Here is a 24,535-nt window from a genome sequence, read left to right as displayed (position 1 = left end):
CTTCTTAAAATATTACTATCAATTCAAATTCTACCTGTGACTATTACCTTGGATTTGGGGTTCTACATTCCTAAGAAAAAAGAGTGCTATAGACCACATTCTAAATCTTTCCTACTGAGTTACTGACAGTCATATTTATAGAAGATCCATGACAGACCTTATTTATTGATAAATTATATGTTCTGAGGGGTGCCTGAGTGGCTCAGTGGGTTAAGCCTCTGCCTTGGGCTCGGGTCATGATCTCGGGGTCCTGGAATCAAGCCCCACATCGGGCTCTGCTCAGCGGGGAGCCTGCTTCCCTCCCTCCCTCTGTCTGCCTCTCTGCCTACTTGTGATCTCTGTCTGTCAAATAAATAAATAAAATCTTTTAAAAAAAATTATATGTTCTTAAACATCCAAGAGATGATGAAGAACCAAGTTACATTTTTTTCCTCAAAAGTTCAGCTTGTAAATATTTCAAAAGGTAAGACAAAGCACAAAAAATACAAATCAACTCTGGACTTAGTGTCATGTTTGATGTTATAAGCCATCCATGGTTTCATTCTCAGTAAATAATGACATCATCCATCATTTACTACCCTAAATTGACAAAACAAAACAATAACAGCAACAATCAACCAACCGAAAGCAGCAGAATCAGCAAAAGTAAATATGGTAAGAGTTTAATTTTGTCTTTGCTCACTTTTTGTTAATATCTGAAGATCTTCAACAGATGGTGGTCCATTTTTTTTCTCATAAGGAATGACTGTTGTCAAGTACTGCCAAGTCAAAAAAAAAAAAAAAATGTCACTTAAATCTGAATGACCTTATCTGCAAAAATTTGATACAGTTACTAAAGGTCTATTTTATAACATGAAATGAAGTATCTTACTATCTCAGCTGGGGCTCTTTTTTTTGCCCACCTCTGTCTGCTTTAATCAAGCTCAATGTTAACATAAATATCCATTTTTTTCCACCTTTCAGTTATTGAAAATTTCACAAAATCAGGTCTGAGGGTGAACTGTTCAATATATTCATTATTAAAGTCTTATCTAACATTCTCTTTGTATATTTTCAACACACTTTAAAAATAGTAATTTAAAACTAAAAATGTAGTTTTAATAGTTTTGACAGTTCTGCATAAACCAAATCATCCCCAATGCCCAAAAAATTCTGTTTCAGACCATTTTTTTCTGGTTGAACAAAATGGTCATGTACTACCACAGACACACATACCAATTTTAGAGGTGTATCATTATTATTATTATTATTATTATTATTTTAAATTATTTAGGATGTTTAAAGGCATTAAAGGAAAAGAGAAAAGTGAAAGGAGAGGACGGCCCAGTGAATAATAAAAATTCACATCTGATATCGAGACAAATGGCCTCGTTCGCTACTATAAAGGCTCACAAGTATCAGAGTTATGGCCTATAAATATGTCCCATGAAAGCAGAATCTAAATATTATTGTCCAGATGTTCCTGTTCTGACCACTCCACTATAGTTCAGTGTGGTCTGCATGTGCTTATCTGGAGATCTACTGTTGTCTTACTCAGAATCTTTTGAGACCCACCCATTACTCGGTCCTTGCTCTATCTCCGCTCTATTCCTAATCCTCCGTGACTGCTTTCATCCGTGGGTGACCTCGTAATCAAAAGACAAGGTAAAGCAGTTTTTGAGGATAAGTAGGAAAAGTGAATTATTCCATGTTTAAGAAAAAATTCCCACTATCTTTTGGTGTAGACTTCTCCAAGGTGATACCCAACGGTAGCACTGAATGTTTCTCTATGAAGAATACACCAGAAGCTGGAAACAAGCCCCCCGGGGGTTTCACGAATAGAGTGTGTGTCAGGCAAGCTGGCCTCTGAGAGCATCAGGAAGGCTACGCTCTCAAGCTTCCTGTCCCACTGGCATGTGTGGGTCAGTCTGGAGGCTACTATGCCATCCTGTGCATCTGAGAGAGGTAGAGGTGCCAGAATAAAAAAAATAATAAGTAAATTTTAGACCATCCCTTAATAGAGCTAGAAATGTCAGTGTGAAGGATTATTTAATATTATTGCCCTTCTTGGGCAATACAGAAACTATCTTTTAGTAAAAACCCTACACTCAAATGTTTTCTTTCGATAAACTGTCAAAAGCTACATTCTGCACATTTTCTCACACTTAAGAGCTACAATGAAGTTTTCTTTTTAAAGTGAAAATTTCAAATTGTGAAAAGTAATTTTAAGCACACTCACTAATATGGTTGGGTTTCCTCTGTTCACGATCCTCCTTAAATCATTATACAAAAATGTTAATATAAAGCAAAGTGCTACACATTTGACTGTGTACGTCTATTCACGTATAGATTTGCATAAATCAGGTTGCATGCCTCACTTGGCAGGCAGTAAGTTGGCTCACTACATGATACACCTTAAAAACACTGGAATTTCATTTAAAAGGAGAGAAGATATACATATACTCTTACTGACATGTTTGACCTAGGACTCTTATCAAAAAGTCACCAACATTACCTTTCCTCTTCCCACAAAATGACATCTTGTTTCTCAAACTTTTGGAATTAGCGTGGCATATTCTAGTTTAGTTCTACATTCTATACATGCATCTCATGGTGTCAACGCAATTTGTTTAAAGGTAGTGGAAAATGGAGTTCTGAAACATGTGAAAGGTAACTGTGTGCTTTATCAAGACTGTAAAAATGGTGAACTTTCACTTCTCTCTTTTTAAGCAACAGTCTTAGTACATTAGTAAAACTGCCAGCTCTCAGGACCTTCACTTACACAAGCAACAATAAAGCAGAGAATGAGGAAAATAAGGCTAAGCCAGCACCTGTTTCTCTCCACCTGAATTCCCAAAGGTGTGGCGGAGGCCATTCTGAATGACAGTGGAGATCCCTTCCACGCTGAAGCGCTAAAGGCAGCAACGCGCGGCCGGAAGACAAGGACAGGGAAAGAAGTTCAAAGACTGTTAGTAAGATCGCACCACGGTGACTTACGTGCCCAAGAGACAAGCAGTTAGAAAATGCCACTACTCATTCAGATAAAGCAGACCAAAATCATGCTGTTTTCCAACAGTTTTTGCTTGCATTTCCTTGCAAGTCAAACAATGGCTATCATGCCACTAGATTCCCGAAGATTGTCCTCACAGGACGTATAATTAAATTGGCTCCAACGTCAATAGCCTAAGTTGTACACACCTCTGTCTTCGGCAAAATTTACTGCCTAAGTTTTAAGCTACCTTTTGATATTATTTACCTACATTTTATCAAAAGTCTGAGAACTTAATACTAACAGTATGCATATTTTCAGCCTAAGTTGGCATACTTCTACCACCCGTTGGGAGAAATACGAACGTAGCGTTTGGCAAACGAGGATGCCGTTACTTGGAGAGCTGAGGACGGCTTCCCACCCGCTCTTCGGGCGGCCCGCCACCGCCTTGGTGCAGAAAGCGCGAACTGCAGGAGCACATGTGCTTCCTGGAGAGCAGAGCGGACCCCACGTGCCAGCAGGCCCCTCTCACTTCCACAGAGGCTTTCCCACTCTGTTTCTAGGAAACGATGCTCGCTTCTTTCCCCCACCAACCTCTGAGACTTCCTAGAATTCACTGTACTATAAAGGGATATTTTTTCCCTCAACTACTTATCTTGATTTGTGACCAGTCTGCAATGTCATCAGACGCAGGGAAAAGAGTCCAGTGGCACCTCTCTGGCTGTTGAGTCAGAGGCCTGAGATGGGCTCTTACGGTGTGACTAATTAAGGAGGAAGGCATCCTGGAAAGGGAGTTTAGTCCCGATTCACCCAATGGGCCCCCTCTCTGGATTTTTGCAGAGGAAAGTTGAATCAGTGAACACATTTGAGGAGTCAATATAACAAATATTTACCAGGCCCCCAGGAGCAGAAGAGGAAACCAAGGGAACAATCTCTGCTTTCAAGAACGTATGGTTTAGCCGAGTGGTTCTCAAAGTGTGGCCCAGGAACACCCCCACGACGTCCCTGAAACACTCTTAGGGTCCATGAGCTCAAAATTATTTTCTCAGATATAATAAGGCATGATTTGCTTTTTCCCCTTTCATTCTTTCATGACTTATAGTGAAATATTCCAAAATGACAGGTTGAATGCAGAAGCAGATTTAAGGCTCTAGCTCTCTTAAATTAAGCCAGGTATTAACAAGATTAACAAAAATGCATAGGAATGCCATTGTTTCTCACTAATTTTTTTAAAATAGAGTTATTTTTCATAAAACATGCTATTTGTATAAACATCAATGAATTTCTTATTGGCATTTTTAAATGATTGGTAATCTTTTAAAAATTTCATCTATATATAATAATTTCATCTAATATAATAATTATCCACCAATATGACTTATGTAATAAATAAAAGCTCTTTGGGGTGTTCAGTGAATTTTAAGAGTAAAAATAAGTCCTAACAACAAAAAGTTGAGAAACACCACGAATTTCAGTCATGAAGGAGCTAAATGCCTCTTTATCAGTCAAGTACTCAATGCTATTATCGAAAATCTGAGTACCAAATGTTACCATCTTTGGAGAACATATACATCCATGCCTCTCCTCCTCAATGGTCCCTCCCCACAGACTCCTCCACAGACTGCAGGCCATTTTGTTCTGGCAAGACCAAAATGTCTGGTCCTGTCCCCTTGATTGAATGCGCTTCACTTTGCTGATAGCATAACTATATTCCCTTTGACGACGTAAGCTAGTTTTAAAAGAAAACCTACGCATTACTCTTTCGTAGATTTTTGTTTTGTAGCTTTTTCATATGCTATCATATAATTTGCTCACATTTTTAAGCATATTATCAAGAGATGAACTACTTTGGCTCCAGAAGCTACAGTCATTTTTTAAATTCTATCAAATGTATTTTCTCTCAAAAGCAACCAAGAAAAAGTACCTCATTCTCTACATACTCTGACTCCATTATCCTGAGGCATATTAAAGCCAGACATAGATTCGGGAACCGTCAAACAAGGTGAAGACTTTTAGCCTCCGTGCATCAGGAGACTGGGGTATACTTTACATTTGAACAGCACGTTCTAGAAACACTGGCTGTACCTCCCCAGTTGGAAACCTATGTCTGTCACTGCAAAAGTATAAATAAAAAATAGATGCACAATTTGGAAGCTCCGAGGTTCCAGCTGAAACTGAGGTTTCCTTCTTAAACGTGCAGCTGTGGGCTCCACTGAGCGCCGCCACTGCCGGCAGCCTGCCTGGTGACCTCTGAGCGACCAGGCTGGGTGGAAGCAAGGGGAGATGCAGCCACCTGAAGCCACAGCAACCTGGAAAAGCAGGAAACTAACAGCTGATCCCGCAAAGGAGTAAAGGAACTCTCCCTAGTGAGAGCAGCTGAGTCCAGGGCAGGCGCCCAAGTCCCCACGGTGGCCTGAGCAGGAAGCAATGCTGCTGCCGGTAACACAGGACTGCCTCCCGTCCTGCCGGGGAAAGGACCGCACGGTGACATCTAAAGGGTCACAGGAAATACAACAAAACCGGCTGAGAGAGATGTCGGAGAACATTCCTCCACTGGGGCTCCGGCTGCCATCAATCCCACCCCCCAGGCGGGAATCACAGCCCTGTCCTCCCTCTCCGCTCTTCGCGGGGCCAACCTGAAATTCTCCAGCCCTCACCGACTTCCCTTCCCGGGGCTTTCTTCAAACAGCTCGTCCCAGGGCTTCCCAGGCCTCTGACACTGAGGTCCTGGGACACTTCTCAGATCCCCGAGGCCCCTGGTAAGCTCTCCCCGGTGCCCCCTCCCCTGGACGCCTACCCAGGTCCCTCCAGAGCCCTGAGCTTCCCCCTGCCCCTCTGGCTGCCCCTTCCGAGAGGTGCCCCTTTCTGGGCTAAGCTCTCATACACCAGTGCCCTCCGGGTTCTGTCCCCCGTTTTTCTCAGGCACACTCTCTGGACAGTCCCACGCCGCCGTCTTTCCCGTCTGCTGTCACGAATGTACAGCTCCCTTTGCCAAGAGAAGGAATGGGCTGAGAACCGAGCCCAGCACTGGGGGAGGGCTCTGGTCACGTCAGCCAGCTTTACTGCAACAAACGACCCTCCTGAGTGTCACTTGGGTGTTCAGTGGCCTCTTGGCCATCTGCACCTGAATCCTGCTGAGATTGCCCACATCCAGACCTGAACTCATCTTCCTTTCTGCCACCAGAAATAACGGGGTTGGTTGGTTTGTTTTAAGTCCTATTGCTCTTCAGCATTCTGGATCTCTCTCGTTCCTGGATCCAATCGTTCAAAACCCAGGAGCCAGATGCTACAGGCAGCAGCGACTTGGAGTGAGCGCCCCCTCCCCTGGTGACCCGACATGCTGGCAGAAGAGCCCCAAGAGCCGCGGGGGTAGAACCCGTAACCCCGCGAGGGCGCTGACGGTGCGCGCAGCCCAGAGCTACAACTCCAACTTTCATTCCAGATGTCAAAGCAAAGCTTTCAGAGGAGGTGACGTCTAAGCTGCGGCGTGAAGTCAACACCCTCCCTGACGAGCTACAAAGAACAGTGGACAGGAGAGCCTCTCAGAGAACAAGACCCAAAGTGGCCAAACGGGCCAGCCCCGGCGTTCATTCCACAGCCAGTGCGCGGGGGCCCTGCTGGTCTCCCCGAGCAGGACAGGAACAGCAGCTCCCGAGTAGCTCGATCTCCCCTCCTTCCCATCAGCAGCTTTCACTGCAGCTCCGGCCGCGTGGGCAGAGGTGCTAACAGGGCAGGCTGCTCCGGAGCAGAGCGGACTGGCAGGTATCCCCCCAGAGATGCTGGGCCTGAGGCTTGATGCAGTTGCTGTTAACCAGACCTGTGTATCTCCGTGTGGGGAGGGGACACATGGGTTCCACCTACGTTTGCCCAAGTCGGGAATCAGCGGCCCACCCTTCCCCCTCTCTTCCCTGCCGCCCAACCAATATGTTCCACCTCCTTCCTATCTCTGAAAGTCAAGCATTTTCCCAGCCCTGTTGTAACTGTGTGGCTCGTTGCTTACCCGAGTAAGTGCACCAGCCTTCCTGACTCCCCCTTCCAATGAGCTCTCCTTGAAACACTGAAGTTATCCTGCCAAAAGACAAATCTGAACAGGGAATGATCCACTTAAAACCTCTTTTTGGTTTCCTTCCGCCTTCTACTTTGCTATTTCCACACCCTCTTCTGAGTGACTTTCTCTCTTGCCTTCAGCTTTCTCTCTCAGCTTCTAGGCTTAGTGAACCACCTTCGGGGCCCCAGATGTGCCTGTCACCTCCAGATGGTTGCCTCCACCATGCCCTCTGCCTGGTATGCCTGTCCCTTCTTCTTCTTGTCCTCCAGATTCAACTCAGCCTTTCCCAGACCCCTGAACCAAAGCAGGGGTAAGAGTCATTTATCCACACCTCCATCACGAGATGGGGCCAGGCACAGAACACACCAAGAGCATGGCAGCTGCTCTGAATACAGCAGTTATCACCGCACACCTCGGCCTCTCAGCCTTGACAGTACTGACGTGTGGAGTCAGGGAGCAGTCCTTTGTCGCGGGGGCAGTCCTGTGCAGGGCGGCATGTTGAATGGCATCATTGGCCTCTACTCAGAATGCTGGTAGCACTGCCCCTCACCTCATCTGCTTGTGACAAGGACAAGTGTGCTTGGACACTGCCTAAAATTGTACAGGGAGGCAACCTGGCCTGGCTGAGAATCACTGCAAAAAGCACACTGCGCGGTTTGTCAGCGGGACCCCCCGCGCACCCGCAGCACGCCCCCACGCGCTGGGGTTCACTCTGCATCCTTACTACTTGTGCCTGGCACAGAACTGGAGATCAGTACATGCTTGTCTCATAGTAGTAAGAGAAAAGATAATCCAGACTTTTTTCAAAGTGGGGGTGAGGCACAATATCTACAGAAAACAGCAGAGAAAGAAAAAAAGTTTGGGTTAATTTTTTTGGGGGGAGGGAGAGAGAGCTGAGGCAGGGCTGGGGAGCAAATAAGAGGGAAAGAGAATCTCAAGCAGGCTCCACGCCCAGCACAGAGCATGACAAGGGGCTCAACCTTGCGACCCTGAGATCATGACGTAAGCCAAAATCAAGAGGAGGACACTTAACCAACTGAGCCACCCAGGTGCCCCAGGTTGGGTTAATTTTTAATAAATTCAGTTAAGTTCTCACCATCGTTAAGGGCAGAAATAATGTCAGATACTTCTTCCCGTTACCAACAAAGCACAACCCATCCTCAGCACGCAGGAGGCATCTGATGGACAGTCACTGGCTTAAGTATCAATTATTACCCATACCAGGGAAATACTTTCAGATTTACGGATGGAACTAGGAACCACACCTTAGTCACAAGTATTTGCAATCAGAAAATTTTCTAAGAGTCAACTGGGATAGAAAAATACTGAACTAGAAAGCAGGGCTCAGAGGTGTCTCCCAGGCTTGCCACTGATATCTGCCTGGAGGGCAGTTACTAAACCCAGAGACGCTTGTATCCACACCAGTGAAATAGGTGATTAAATGTTATCATTTGTAAAGGTCTCTTATTTATAAATCGTGTCAATCTATGAATTATCTCAACCAAGATGACCCATGGTTTCTTTAAGATGGCAAATCAAAACACACACATACCCAAGAGTACAGGACTGCAAGGTCACTTAAGGTTAGAATGTGAGTGCTCTAGAAGGAAAAAATGCATGGCCAAATGACACATTCAGAGTTATCTACTCCAATGGCATTTATATGTCTGCTAAGCCACGGCTGAACATCTCTAAGACCAGAGCCCAAGAGTCTTACAGCCTAGGGTAACCATACCATGAAGAGACAAATTTTTTCTCTTGACTTCTTGTAGGAGAGAATTTTTTTTTTTAAGTGCTTAAAAGCAAAAATAATCTGAAGGCAAACAGAAGAAAGATGACATGACAAGATACAAAGTTATTTGTCAAAGAAGTCAACAACGGAGTTCTGAAAAAGTCTACCGAAGAACCTGGTCTAGGAAGTCCGTGTGAGATTAATAAAGTAAGATAAATAATCTTGCTGACAAGGTTTGTAAAACAATGGAGTGACTAAGAAATACAGAACCCCTAGGATAACAAAAAAGTAGCAAGCAGAAGATCGATGAGCTGGAAGGATCAAGGAATGGAAAGACCAGGCCAGAGGACAAGGAAAAGAGCTCCAGAGAGCACACAACAGATGGGTTCACAACTGCCCTATAAATTCCAGAAAACAATACACCCTTTTGGAAGGCAAAATGAACTTTAAAAAGATAAAACCTCAGAGGCAGATTAAATTTACTTTTTAGTAAACTTCACCTCATTTAGAAACACTACATTTATAATCTTGAGAGCGGACGTGGTGTGATTAGGTGCTTAGGGTACTACACGGGGCCAGAGGGAGGGTTTTGTCTATGCTTCAATTTAACGGGGAGGGCAGGGGGAGGAAGAGAAGGAGAGAAGCATTTCTTTGTTGAATATTTCTCATGGTAAAAGTACCACAGGCACGTCACAGCACTTTCAGAAATCTCGCAGTTAGGAATGCGCAATGAAATAAAGGATATTAAGGATTTCTAACTTTAATTTAGCTTAATTAAAATAAACAACTGTGGGGCACCTGGATGGCTCAGTCGTGAAGCAGCTGCTTTCTGCTCGGATCATGAGCCCCGGGTCCGGAGAACAAGCCCTGCACCGGGCTCCCAGCTGGGCGGGAAGCCTGCTTCTCCTTCTCCCACTCCCCCTGCTTGTGTTCCCTCTCTTGTTGTGTCTCTGTCAAATAAATAAAATCTTAAAAAATCAATAAATGAATGAACGAATGAATACATAATAAATAAATAAACAAAACAACTGCAATATTAAATATGTCAGAAAACCTAATCCTTCCTCCATTTAACCTACCATTTCTAAATTCGAAGGATCGAAACGTTCAAATGCAAAGTGAAGAGCTAGCAAAGATTCTGGGGATCTAAAATTTTGTGATCTATCCATCTGTTTTTCACCATATCTTTACAAAGGAGTTAGCAGCTCTGAAAAATGTCCTTCTCAGAATGGAATTTTTGATATGAGCCCATTTATAAGCAGGAAAATGATTAAGCACAACAGTACTTATTTTATTGTTTCCCTCACTGCTGACAAAGTGCCAAGTAACAGTAAGGATGAGGGGAAGTTTACTCAGTCCTGGGCTCCATTCACATGCTTTACAAGGAGAATACTCACAGCTACCTCATGACCATTTCCTTCCCTGGCGTGAGTAGTATTGAGGCTCCAAATCAGTCATTCTCTGGAATCTTTTCCCATACAAAACCAGGAACAAAGTATAAACAAGATACAGAAGATTAAAAACAAAAACTGGAAAAATCTGAAAGAGGGAAAGGAGCCAAGATCTCCAGGCCCACAGACAAAACGCCTACACGTCTGACCAGGAGAAAGGCAGAGCCAAGGGTCCCTTGCACACACCTCTGTCTTACGTGCTCGAGCCAGTGTGGACAGGTGCTGTGCACTGAGGCCTCTGCTGAGCTTCTGTCTACCCATTTATGAAATGGCAGGAATATGAATAAAACCTATAGGGTTGCTGTGAGGATTAAATGAAGCAGTCCATGGGAATCACTTAGCAAAGAGTTCAGCAAATACAGAAATCCAAAAATATCCAAAAATATTCCTAACATTCCTCTAGAAAGGCTAGAAGAACATTTGGGACGTAGCTCCCAAAAAGAAGTAACTACATCTTTCCACTTTTCTCCAGAACAAGTAATGAGTCATTTTAGTTCTCCTCATATAAATAAGATGGCAACTGAGAAATAATACACTCCTGACTATATTCTCTAGCCTAAGGAGCTTTAGACAACATGAAGAAAAGACACTAAATACACAACTCAGCCAAAAAACTTGAACTGAAAACAAGTAACACTTGAAGGTTATTCAAGGTCTTTCTGAACAAGAAAAAGAGCTAGAAAACACTGTGTAAATCGAAAAGCAACAAGAATCAGATACAGAGATGTGATTTGTTATTTCTCTTCTGGAGTCCTAAACTTATCAAATCATTCTCTGCACAGCATATTCACCAGCTTAACTTATTTCACAGAAAGCAGGATCCAACACAGGGAAGGGAAAAACTAACCAGGAGGCCAGACTTTTCTGAAAAATTCAGAAAATTCAGACATTTCCTGCTATCAGACTTTTCTCTTAGCCTTATCTGACACCCAATGGCACAGATCTCTAAGGATCAGGAAATCTTTTAAAAATCCCAAATTCAAAGCTCAGTGTCAGAAAAAAGGTTAGGAAAAGCAATTAAGAAATGCTTTTCATCTATTTCCCGACTCGTATCCTAATTTATGCTCTGACTCCATTAATATTCTTTATACTCGAGAGGTTCAAAAGAAAGTGAAATTCAAACATAATTATGGTTCCTTATAAGTTATATCATTTGCAATAGTTTGCATGACACAATTTTCAAATATTGACTTACAGAACAATAGTTTTAATTTTTAAATTCTTAAAATAATTGAAACATAAAACACAAGAAAAATAGAACAGAAAGCAATAAATGTTAAAAAAAATTACAAAGCATTATATTTAAATAAGTAAGATATAAAATTTGAATCTGTTTATTTTGACACTTCTTCAAATCAAATACTTTTAATGTGAACTATAAAGCAGTTACAAATGCAGATTCTACCAAAAACTAGTTTCTGCATAAAAAAAAGCAGATCCAAGTAAATTAGAAGATAGGAGTTATACCAAAGCAGATAAATAGTTGAGTATGTTTTGAATATTAAGCTACTTATTTTGGAATTTGCTCTCAGAACAGAAAGATGTGGTATGAAGATTTTCAAGGTTAGGAGTTAAACGGAATAGTGTCTATCTATTTTTTTTTATTTGAAGATCTTTGTAAATTTTTATGTAATTTAATATTAATGTGGTAATTAAGTGTTGGCAAACACTTTCAAACCTACTAAAATTAGAGTAAAATAATTAACCCTGGCAATTTTATGAATTATTTCCTGATACTTACGAATACTCTCAGTATATAATATGACTACAGTTTGCTGGCATATTGTGGCTTTTATGTGAATTTGTGTTATATTAACAAACAATAAACACACCTCTCCAAGGCATAAAGAGTCAAGAACAGACTCCTGATTTGATTTTTAACTGCTGGGTCATGAAAGCTCACTATTACCAGTCTGTCACCAAAAGAAAAATGTAGAAAACAAATAGTAGATAATGGTAAACAAAAACTGGTGGTGACACAATTCTCTAGGCAATACTATCTTTCATAAAATAAACCTGCATTACATCTAAACTAATTCATAATTCATAGGTATGAACTATTAAAACAATAAAATTACACATCCAAGTTTCTCTCTACCCTACAATGACTTTCCATTCTATGGCCTTAACACTAATTTTTAGAAATGCCTATTACAATAAAGAAAAATATGAAGGATTGTAAGAAACTACTATAAAAAAGTATATGCCAACAAATTGGAAAATCTTGATGAGGTGGATTAATTCCTAGAAACAGACTGTCTTCCAAAACTGAATCAGGAAGAAAAAGAAAATCTGAACAGACTGATTACTAGGAACAAAATTAAATCTGTAATCAAAAACCCTAAACAAACAAAAGTCCATGACCAGATGAATTTACAGGCAAACTGTACCAAATATTAAGAGTTGATACCTATTCTCTTCAAACAACTCCAAAAACCTGAAGAGGAAGGAAAGCTTCCAAATTCATTCTGTGAGGCAAACATTATTACTCAAAACAAAACCAAAGACATTACAAAAAAAGAAAACTACAGGCAATATCCCTAATGAGCATATTTGCAAAAATCCTCAACACAGTATTAGCAAACCAAATTCAACAATACACTGAAAGAATCATTCACCTCGATAAAGTGGGATTTATTCCATGGATGCAAGGATGGTTCAATATCTACAAATCAATCAATGTGATACATCACATTAACAAAATGAAAGATAAAAACCATATGATCATTTCATTAGATGCAGGAAAAAACATTTGACAAAATTCAACATCTGCTTATGATAAAAACTCTCAATAAAGTGAGGTTGGAAGGAATATACCTCAAGATAATAAAGGCCTTATGACAAACCCACAGCTCACATAACACTCAATGAGAAAAAGCTTTTAGGAACATGACAAGGTCCCTCTCCCCTAGAAATCAAGAGCAATCAGAAATAAAAGGCATAAAGAAGAAAAAAGTTAAACTGTCACTATTTGCAGATGACATGTTACTAATAATAGAAAATCCAAAAGATTCTACATAATACCAAAACTAATAAATGAGTGCAGTAACATTGCAGAATACAAAATTAATATACAGAAACCTGTTGTGTTTCTATACACTAATAACAAAGTAGCAGAAAGAGAAATTAAGAAAACAATCCAATTTATAGTTGCACCAAAAGAAAAAAGAAGAAAATGATTACCTAGGGATAAACTTAACCAAGGAGGTGAAAGGCCTGTACTCTGAGAACTTTTATAGAATTCTGATGAAATAAACTGAAGGCACCACAAATGGAAAGATATACCATGCTAATGGACTGCAAGAACAGTTGCTAAATATTGCTAAAATGTTCACACTACCCAAAGCAATCTACAGATTCAACACAATCCCTGTCAAAATACCAATATTATTTTTCATAGAACTCGAACAAGTAATCCTAAAATTTGTACAGAATCACCAAAGATCCAAATGGTCAAAGCAATCTTGAGAAAGAACAAAGCTGGAGGTATCACAATCCCAGACTTCAAGATATACCGCAAAACTGTAGTAATCAAATAGTATGATACTGGCATAAAAATGGTCCCACCGAACAGCAGAACAGAACAGAAAGCCCAGAAATAAACCTAAGCTTATATGGTGAATTAATCTACAACAAAAGAGATAAGAATATACAATGGGGAAAAGACAATCTTTTCAATAAATGGTGCTGGGAAAACTGGACAGCTACATGCAAAAGAATGAAATTAGACCATTTTTTGATACCACATACAAAAATAGATTCAAAATGGATTAAAGACCTAAATGTGAGGGCCGCCTGGGTGACTCAGTTGGTTAAGCATCAGCCTTCAGGTCAGGTCATAATCTCAGGGTCCTGTGATACAGCCCAGCATTGGGCTCCCTGCTCAGTGGGGAGTCTGATCCCCCTCGCCCTCTCCCCGGCCCCTGCTCATGCTATCACACACTCTCTCTCTCTCTCTCAAATAAATAAAATCTTTAAAAAAAAGAAAGACCTAAATGTGAGACCTGAAACCATAAAATTCCTTAAAGAAAACAAAGGCAGTAATCTCTTGGACATCAGCCTTAACAACATTTTTCTATACATGTGGCCTTGGGCAGGGAAACAAAAGCAAAAACCACCACCAACCAGGACTACACACAGAGAAGATATTTGCAAAGGACATATTCTGATAGGGGGTTAGTATCAAAATATATAACTTATACAACTCAATACCAATTAACCAATAAAACCAATAACCAATTAACCAATAAGATAAATAATCCAATTAAAAATGGGCAGAGGACCTGAATAAATATATTTCCAAAGAAGACATACAGGAGGCCAACAGAAATATGAAAAGATGTTCAACATCACTAACCATCAGGGAAATAACAAATTGAAACCCCAATGAGATATCATCTCATACTTGTCAGAGCAACTAGTATCAAAAAAAAAAAAAAAAGTAACAAGTGTTGGTGAGGATGTGGAGAAAAGGGAATCCCCATGCACTGTTAGTGGGAATGTAAACTGATGCAACCACTGTGGAAAACAACATGGAGACTCCTCAAAAAATGAAAAATAGAAAAACCATACGATCTACTACTGGATATTTACCCAAGGAAAACAAAAACACCAATTCAAAAAGGTATATGTACCCCTTATATTTGCTGCAGCATTATTTACAATAGTCAAAATATGCCCATCAAAAGATAAATGGATAAAGAAGATGTGGTGAAATAGTACTCAGCCACAAAAAAGAATGAATTCTTAATATTTGCATCAACATGGATGGACCTAAAGGGTATCATGCTAAGTGAATAAGTCATACAAATACCACAGGACTTCACTTACATGTGGAATCTAAAAAATCAATGAACAAATAAACAAACCAACACCAGAAACAGACCCATCAACACAGAGTACAAGCTGGTGGTTGCCGGAGGAAGAGAGGTACAGGCTTCTAGTTTTGGAATGAGGAAGTCACAGGATGAAAGGAGCAACATGGGGAATACAGTCTGTATTATTGTAACCCCGTTGTATGGTGACAGAGGCAGCTACACTTGCAATGAGCACAGCATAATGTACAGACTTGCCAAATCATTGTGCTGCACACCTGAAACCAATGTAACATTGTGTGTCAACTATCAGAAAAAAAAAGAGAAAAAGAAACCTGCAGAGAAATGCTATCAAATGTAACCAACAAATTACTGTTGAAAATGTGTTGATATTTATACTCACATAGATAGGGCAGACTTGATCCTCTTGAGTACCACTACTTAGAAAAAGAGGTGGAGGGGGATGAGCTCCTTTTCTACTTCTCCTCTACCTTCCTCAGACTACTGTTTATTACTGTCTATAAATAGTGTACCCGGAAGGCTGCCAACATTTTTAAGTTTTTCATTTGGCCCCAAATCTAGAGTCAACTGATCTACCTGCTAGCTATCTTCACTTAGCTACTGGGAATCTGACACAAAAAGCACAAAGGTCGGGGCATACTCTCTCTCTCTCTCAAATAAATAAATAAAATCTTAAAGAGAAAAAAAAAAACACAAAGGTCTATTGCTAGGCAGAGGGGCTTAGGCAAGTGGCTTGGAGATGGAATGGCCAAGGGATCACCATCTACAGCCACAACTAAGGCTGCTGACTGGGGCCCTGAAGAAAGGAACAATTCAATACACTCTTAGATAAAACAAGGCTACATTTTAAAATAAATTTTAGTCAAAATATAGTGATCTTTTTATACTAATTCACGTTAACTGGGGTTTGCATATATTTTTTCTTCTAGTTTTTTAATTTTATTACATTTTGTCTAAATCAGGGGTTGGCAAACTTTTCCTATAAGGGGCCAGAGAGTTAATATTTTAGTTTGGAGTCTACTCAGTCTATCACAACTATTCAGTTCTGTCCTTGTAACACCAAAGCCACTGACCATCTGGAAATGAATGGACATGGCTATGTTCCAATAAAACTTTATTTATAAAACAGGCAGAGGGCCAACTTGGCCCTCAGGCAGTAGTTTGCTTTGCCAATCCTCTGTCTAAGTCATCTTAGCAAATGTGAAATTTTAAAATTCCAAATTAAAAAGGGAAGAAAAAAGCTAGTTTTGTTCATTTTAAACAAAAGCCCCAAATTCAAGTAGTTGTGTCAGAATAGATCCTTCTAAACTAGGAGCTGGCAAAAATTAGAATAACTTCAGAGCAATCTAATAAGAGCTATCCAAACGAAAACACACTTCTCTTAAAGTCAGCTTTGACGAAGTTTAAATGAAAAACTATTAGTGGGGCATTTTTGCATGTAAAAGAGAAACAGAATAGATTTGACTATTTATCACAGTATGAGCTAAGTGAGTCATAAACAGAGCAGTGCATCTGTGAAAAATATATATATATAAGAAAGAGTATCACAAGGCTGGCTGTCCCCATCTTTAAGCAGTTACCGCCCTAGCCCCCGCCAAAGCAACAGGGCAATTTTTTTTTTTTCACAACAGAGTTTTCAAAATAAACTCCTTCAGGTTAGATTGAAGCAACTATTCATTTTTGCTAAGTCCAAACATGAGAACTCTCTCTTGAAAGCTCAGTGATTGTGGCAAACAGAAAAGATACTACGGATTCCTACCTTCTCAACTCTGGACTTAGAAAACACAATCTTACATATAACTTTTAATTTGAAATCATTATTTTAAGGATCCGAAAGGAGGAAGTATGTCCATTTCATCCATACACTGATGTATGATGTCAGGAAAGTAAACACTCACGTCTTTACAACTTCAGATATTTCTAGGTGCCAACCACTGCTAAATTAAAACATAAGTGGTATACTTTGACTTGTTCTTATACTCATGTGAACTGCCACTGAAATCCAATGGTCTGTGAATCTATACAACATAAACATTAGACTGGCAACAACAACAACAACAAAAAATCCTTGATAGAACAACAATTCAAATAGGACAAATCCAAATCCTTTGGGATTCTATCTCCTTTATAGCGAAGTTTCAATTCAACAAACAGGCATTAAGTGATGTGCAAAGAACCAAAAATTAGCTGAGATGCTGAACAATGAAACAATGTGAATGAGCTTCCCAGGTAAGATTTAATCCAATGATAACAACAGAGCATGATACTATGAGATCAGAAGTATATGTACCCTCCTAAATAAATACAGAAAACATCTCAAACGTGACTTAATAGGCAACTCACAAAAGAATACAGAAGGCAACAGATCAAACCACTGTTTGCCTTTCAGATCAGTATATATCAGAAGGCTAACAATACCCATTGTTGGCTGGAGGTGTGGGAAATGGCCGCTCACTTATGCTATTATTGGGTATCATTTGGGTAGAACTATATAAAAAGATGGTTGTTTAAATCCCTCCAGAAACTAAATATCCTTTGACTTAGAAATTCCACTGATTTCAGTGAATGAGTAGACTTTTCAACTAACCAAAAGAAAAATACATAAGAAATAAATTCAACTCTAGGAAAATGATAACTTTAGTTTGATCAATTTCAGAGACAAATAACTAGTAGGCAGTTGGATATATGGTAACTAGCATTTACTTAGGATGTATGCTACTCTTCCATACATTATTTCATTTAACCCTCCCAAAATTCAAATCTCAAAGGGAGATGTACCCAGCAGCAGGAGCAGACCTCAAATATAGGTCTTAACCTAAAATTCTTCATCAACAGGTTCTTCAGCCTCTGAGGGCTTGGCACCTGACAGAAAGACCCTAAATAGAAATACAGATTTACAAGTTTATCTCTTTCATACACTTATTAGCAGAAATTTGTTAGTACCGAATGTTATACCTAAGGATATTAAGATAAAGCAACATTTCCCATCGTTAGTGATCCATGTCAGACAGATGCGAAAACAAAAAACTACAATATAGTATGACAGTGCCAACAGAAATAGTCAAGAGGTATAATACTAACCCCCAAAGAAGGAGAGAGTAGTCAATTCTGCATTGGATGACGAGTCATCAAGGAAGGTTCTAAGAAAGGAAGACAGTGCTTGTCCAGGATTGTGAAGGTCAAGTTAAAAAGAAAAAAAATCTCCAAACTGGACTGGGAAAAACAGGAACAGAGGGCCACTCCAGAAAAGGGAGGAGCATATATAAAACACCAAAACAGGACACCTGGGTGGCTCAGTTGGTTGGACGACTGCCTTCGGCTCAGGTCATGATCCCGGAGTCCCGGGATCGAGTCCCGCATCGGGCTCCCCAGCTCCACGGGGAGTCTGCTTCTTCCTCTGACTTTCTCCTTGCTCATGCTCTCTCTCACTGTCTCTCTCTCAAATAAATAAATAAAATCTTTTAAATAAATAAATAAACAAATAAAACACCAAAACAACATGGTCAGTTCCAAAAAAAAAAAAAAAAATGCATGCAAGTCACCATAGTGATTAATAGACAGTACCCATCAACCATTCCCAACTCCACTCCTACTGCTCTCTTTCTCCTGATGCTGAACAACAGAAAAAAGAGATAGAAAGTTTTCTGCTCTCTTGAGTCTCATTTCCCAAAGAGAGTATCTACTCCTCTGACCTCCCCTCCACACAGAGAACTAGAAAAAGAAAGGACAGCCTACGTTGCTCATAAGAAGGAGCAGTGACATGGTGACTGCTGTAACAGAAACAGATCCCCAAAAGCATTGTTATCAACTGCCTTACGCAGCATGTTATTTCTTGGTGGCATTTATTACTATCAGAAATTACATTGCCTACTCATTCTTTCTCTGTCCATTGCCTGTGCCCCTTATTAGAATATAAACTCCAGGGACGCCTGGGTGGCTCAGTTGGTTGGACGACTGCCTTCGGCTCAGTCATGATCCTGGATTCCTGGGATCGAGTCCCGCATCGGGCTCCCAGCTCCATGGGGAGTCTGCTTCTCTCTCTGACCTTCTCCTCGCTCATGCTCTCTCTCACTGTCTCTCTCTCAAATAAATAAATAAAATATTTTTTAAAAATAAATAAATAAATAAATAAATAAAAAAGAATATAAACTCCAAGAGGCCACAGGCCTTTTCTGTTTTATTGGCCGCTGGATCTTCAGCAGTGCCCAGCACAAGGAAGGCATTCAGCAAGCACCTGCTGAGTGAATGTATGCTGCTTTACCCTATCCAACACGCAGCAGACTGTAAAAATAAAACACAGCAGGATAACATCTCACTTGTATAAGAAACTCAATACTTTAATATTTAATAGTGTTCCCATGGCCTCAACACTGTCTAATGCTCTAAATAGCATCCCTAATGCCCCAGTTCTTTTTTCACTACAGAAAAATGTTTGAAACAAAATATCTCCAAAATTAACACCTAACGAGTTTAACTCTGCTCTATTCCCATCCAGGTATTTCTTTACAGTGTTTTGGACCAAAGAGAAGAGCTAGCAAATATGGATAAAGCCTTAAACCAACTACAAATGAATGTTTTGTTTCAATGAAACATGTTTAAGAAAAAACAGAAGGAAGCTATTCCATGCTTAAGGAAAGAAAACCAAATCCTGCTAATAAAACAAAAATATCTAAGGGAAAAAGAAAAAAGTGACCAATGTTATTAGAAAACAGGTAATGCATGATAGCTCTAGGAAGGTCACCAATTTTTAGACATTTGTATCACTGCTGATAGCTAACTCAGAGAGAGAGGCCTTGCCCAAGCTGCATGTTACATAAAATGTCTAACAAGGTAACATCTTCCGCAATCTGTTTATCCAATTGGCGGTTTCCTTTTAGGGTTCTTTTGAGCCTCCTACCCCTCTTATCAGAATCACAGATTTCAGGCTCCTTCTGTCACAGATGGGATGGTCTTTTTCCAGCTTATAGAGGGAACCAGTACTGCAAGGTTAGCAATGCCATTAGAAACCTGATTAGGGGTGCCTGGGTGGCTCAGTGGATTAAGCTGCTGCCTTCGGCTCAGGTCATGATCTCAGGGTCCTGGGATTGAGCCCTGCATCGGCTCTCTGCTCAGCAGGGAGCCTGTTTCCTCTTCTCTCTCTGCCTGACTCTCTGCCTACTTGTGATCTCTGTCAAATAAATAAATAAAATCTTAAAAAAAGAAAGAAAGAAAGAAACCTGATTAAATGGTACCTGGGTGGCTCAGTGGGTTAGGCCTCTGCCTTCAGCTCAGATCATGATCCCGGCCAGGGTCCTGGGACCTAGTCCCACATCGGGCTCTCTGCTTAACAGGGAGCCTGCTTCCTCCTCTCTCTCTGCCTGCCTCTCTGCCTACTTGTGATCTCTGTCTGTCAAATAAATAAATAAAATCTTTAGAAAAAAGAAATAATTTTTTTAAAAAAGAAACCTGATTAAAGGTTTAAAAAAGAAACCTGATTAAAGCACCTTAACAGGTCCAAATATTGTGAAAAAAATTGACTATTACTACAACTCTATTTCAAGACTCATAAAGGTTTGAGTGAGATCTAAATGTTGCCTTGCAAAATCCATTTCTCAATATAAATGCCATGTACAATTACACCATGAACCAACTCAAACACTTTTTATACGGGAGTTACAAAAAGAAGTCTTTAAACACCTCTCAGGATAAATTTATTTCCCCCAGCCAAGTGTTAACACTAATAAATGGAAGGTTTACATGTAATTCTTAACAGCAGACAGAAATTACCAACAATGCTACAACTTTTCAACTAGGCATTTCGCTTAATCACACTTGAATAACAGGACAATTTAAAAAACAAAAAATAAGACATAGAAGTTTTGCTCTGGAAATTTAAAGCAAACTTCTAGAATTGTATATTCAAACAAATGTTTGGGTTTGGGGTTTTTTGGGTTTGGGGTTGTTTTTATTTTTTTTTCGCTCTTTCAGAGTAGTCCCTAGAAGCAACTAATGAACACCTCTGCAATCCATACTGCCATTTCTCAAAAATATTTTGTACCACATATCTGAGAACTTTTTCCAAGTCCGTTTATGAGCTATGTCCTCTCAGCAAACAAATGGACATTACACTAAGGAAAGGTCCATTTACTCCCAGGCTAAAAGCAGACAATGAATAGGCTAAATGGGGAGATTCTTTTCATTTGCATCAACTGCTCATTGGTGATCCAGCAACCTAGGACATCATTCTCTCCCCTGGGTTCCAGCAGAGTCTGGTTAATGAGAACCATTTCTCTGATAAGTATTCCTTAGAACAAATAAATTGAAACTAAATCAAAAACAGAACTTATATTATTACAAACCATAATGTCTAGTTTGTGGTCATTTGTATTACCATGTTATCAAAATTATGAATGAAAAAGGGGCACTCCTTTTAGAAAAATGGATCCCTTTGCCCAACAATTATACTCCAAAAAAATAAAATCAACATTTCTTCATAGACAAACAAAATGAAGGTGGCAATACAGGGCTCAACTGATCAAAGAAAAATAAAAACGCTCTAAAATCACGAAAGAAATGCATCTCGTGTAATTAGTTACTGTTTACGATGGAGTTTAATCGCACAAAATAGGACCACTTAAGCAAAGTGAAAAGATAGAAAACTAGAAAAGAGTCAAAGATTCACATATTCTAAACTTTTCTTTCAGAAATGTCCTAATCTGCCAAATACTGGGCAAATGGCCGATATCACATCACTGCCTCTAATGCCGCCACGTTCCAGCTTCACTTGTAAATAGGGAGGAAGTTGATGACACATCAGTCTGCGATTGAGGCTCAGCACACTTCAGCTACCTTTAAATGCACCCCTTTTCACTTTTTATGATACCAGTCATACAAGAGAAGCAAAAACAAGGAAATACCTCGTGTGAGCCCACCAGCCAAACCTGAGTAACCACTAGTAACACCTGGCGGTATTAAAGCGGCCGCCTTGAAGATCGCCTCCTTCCTTACTTCCCCCTACCCCGTTCCCTGCACAGACTTCCCTCCTAAACCTCTCTGTGCCGAGTTACCCATATAACCGTTACGTGCTGCCCAAGAAAACACCTTCCTGCAAGAGCTGAGCACCGGGTCTCCCTGCCCAGAGCCCCATCGGTGCTCTCCAGCACACACAGGCCCTGTCCGCCTGTGACCGGCCCGGGAGCTCTGGGGCCACCACGGGAGCGGCTCCCAGCGCAGGGGGACTCTCGCTGAACACCACTTACTGTGCCGGGCATATGACTTCTCTCATTCTTCCCATTCTGGGAGCCGCCATTCTTGAGTTTCTTTTTCTTCTTGGCTGTTTCTTTGTGCTCCTTCTGTTTGTTCTGCACTTCAATGAGAGTGGAAATAAAGCTGTTCTTCACTTCCTTTTCAAACTCCAGTTCGTCTCGCAGGGCCAACTGCTGCACCAGCTCTTCGGAGAATTCCTTGATGGCCGTCTCAATTTCTTCCAGTAGTTCATTTAATTCAGATACTGAGAGCCTCTTTACTCCTGTGACCAAAAGCAGAGCACGGCAGGTACTAAGACAAAAAGCCTTTCAAGAGAGCGGCACGATGGGATGTTTTAGGCCAAAAGAGCGAGGATCATATTCTAAACAATTAAACTGTGGGAGATCTTCTGGTCATCCTAAAGCTTCTGGTGGGGGCAGGACTGAGCAGAGGTAGGTGGGCACACTTACTTCTCAAAAGGCTGAGAAGTGTAACAACATTCTTTACTTGCCTAACTAACTCGGCCGTCCCAGGAGCGGCACTCCAGTCGAGATGGAAAAAAGCTCGTACAAGGAAAAGCACACACACAAAAGCCGAAGGCGAGTACAGAAACTACCTGCTGACAAGAAACTGCACGCAGTTTAGCAGGGTTCTAGCACACTTCAGAAGACAGGAGTTGAACTGAAAAAAATTAAACCAAGTACATACTGGATCACATGTGCCACGATGTGTGAATTTTTTTGAAGACTGGGAAGATGAAAGAAAAGACTAGTCCCTGAAACCCCCTTTCGGTTTTTCCTCAGCATGTGAGTGAGGCTCATGTGAGCGAGGCTAGGACATCACTGAAACACTCACCCCCACTACGTCAGGAAGTGCTTGTATTTGGGGATGGAGGTTCTTTAAAAACGTAAGTAAAAATGAGGTTGTTAGGCTGGGCCCTAATCCAGTATGAGTGCTGTCTTACAAAATGACCAGCCAAGGACAGACACACACAGAGAGGGAAGGCCGCATGAGGACGGGGAGAAGACAGCCACCTATAAGCTGAGGAGAAAGGCCCCAGAAGAAACCAAACCTGCTGACACCTTGATCTTGAACTTCCAGGCTCCAGACCTCTGAGACAATAAATTCCTGTTGTTTAAGACGGGGGCATACAGGACTTTGTTACAGCAGCCCAATCCGGCTAGTACAGGATTCAAAGGTGAACATGACAAAGTCCCTGAGCACTGATAAAAATACGCCGAGCACTTTGCTGGAGGGCTGAAGAAGGGTGTGTACAATAGCCTGTACGAGTCTGAGCTTCCTGGAGATGGAGACACACAGGAAGTATGAAGAGCATGGACTTAAGGAGGGTGTCTTACTCTCTTCGTAACTGCTTGTGCTGGATCTCTGAAGAGTCTGGATTTCCTGGGACAGCATGGACAGCCGATCTGACTGGGTGGGCGTTTCATCATCTTCTGGGTCCGGAGATTCCTGCATCATTTCTTCAATTTCTTCAATAACCTTCCAAAAATATACATACCGCTGTTACTCAGAGACACTCAGCTAAACAACCTATCTGCACACGGTGCTCACTTGAAGCAACCAGAGCAGAAATGCACTAATTCTCCACTAACCAACAGTGTGCAGGAGGAGCTGGTATTCTGAATAAACAAAATTTTGATTTTAAGAGTGAGTGGTTAATAAAAAAAAAAATTTACAATATGCTAAGCACAAAATTAAAGACTATGATTTAATGTCCCTCATGATACAGTAAGCCCTATCAGATCTTGCAATGTCTTAGAAATGGCACAAAAACACACGTATAATTTACTTCAGATGTGCTAGAGCCAGATTATAGTCAAAAGAAAGCAAATGACAGAAAATATACCATATGCCACATGCCTGTGCTCAGTTTAAAGGATTTCATCAAATTGACATAAAATTAAAAAAAGAAAGCAAAAAAATTGTTATATAAAGCAAAAAATTACCTCCACAGCAGCAAATTTTTCCATTAACAGCAGAAAAATATTTTCATGTATTAACTCATTGGAAGATTAAGAGATACTCAAAATTAACCGAAATATAGAAGCTAAAAGAGAAAAAGAGAGCTGCACAGAAGCAGGAAAATTTCAGAAATATCTGTCTTTCAACGATAATCTACTGTCGTGGGCAACACTGCTCGAATCTTACGATAGTTATCTTGTCCTGCTCCACATTTAAAAGTTCCAAAGGATACATTAGTCAGTGGGAACTTAGAATCAGAAAAACTACTCAACAGTTAAGAAAAAATAGATCTAA

General features: G+C 40.5%; 1 protein-coding gene across 3 annotated transcripts in view; it reads right to left on the bottom strand.

Moving 5' to 3' along the window:
* The window catches only part of FEZ2 (fasciculation and elongation protein zeta 2), a 42,168-nt gene that overhangs the window by 5,845 nt on the left and 11,788 nt on the right, over window positions 1-24,535 (bottom strand). For 2 of the 3 annotated variants that reach the window (XM_059405428.1, XM_059405427.1), the window contains exons 4-7: window positions 23,617-23,758; window positions 22,273-22,541; window positions 2,811-2,891; window positions 683-758 (exon numbers count right to left, since the gene is read on the bottom strand). In XM_059405428.1, coding sequence (XP_059261411.1) covers window positions 683-758; window positions 2,811-2,891; window positions 22,273-22,541; window positions 23,617-23,758 — 568 coding nt within the window. The remainder of the gene's footprint in view (window positions 1-682; window positions 759-2,810; window positions 2,892-22,272; window positions 22,542-23,616; window positions 23,759-24,535) is intronic. The other variant, XM_059405429.1, reaches the window with a different exon arrangement.

The sequence above is a fragment of the Mustela nigripes genome, chromosome 7 (genome assembly GCF_022355385.1).
Source record: "Mustela nigripes isolate SB6536 chromosome 7, MUSNIG.SB6536, whole genome shotgun sequence".
NCBI classification, from domain to species: Eukaryota; Metazoa; Chordata; class Mammalia; order Carnivora; family Mustelidae; genus Mustela; species Mustela nigripes.
This window is presented reverse-complemented; position numbering and strand designations above follow the sequence as displayed.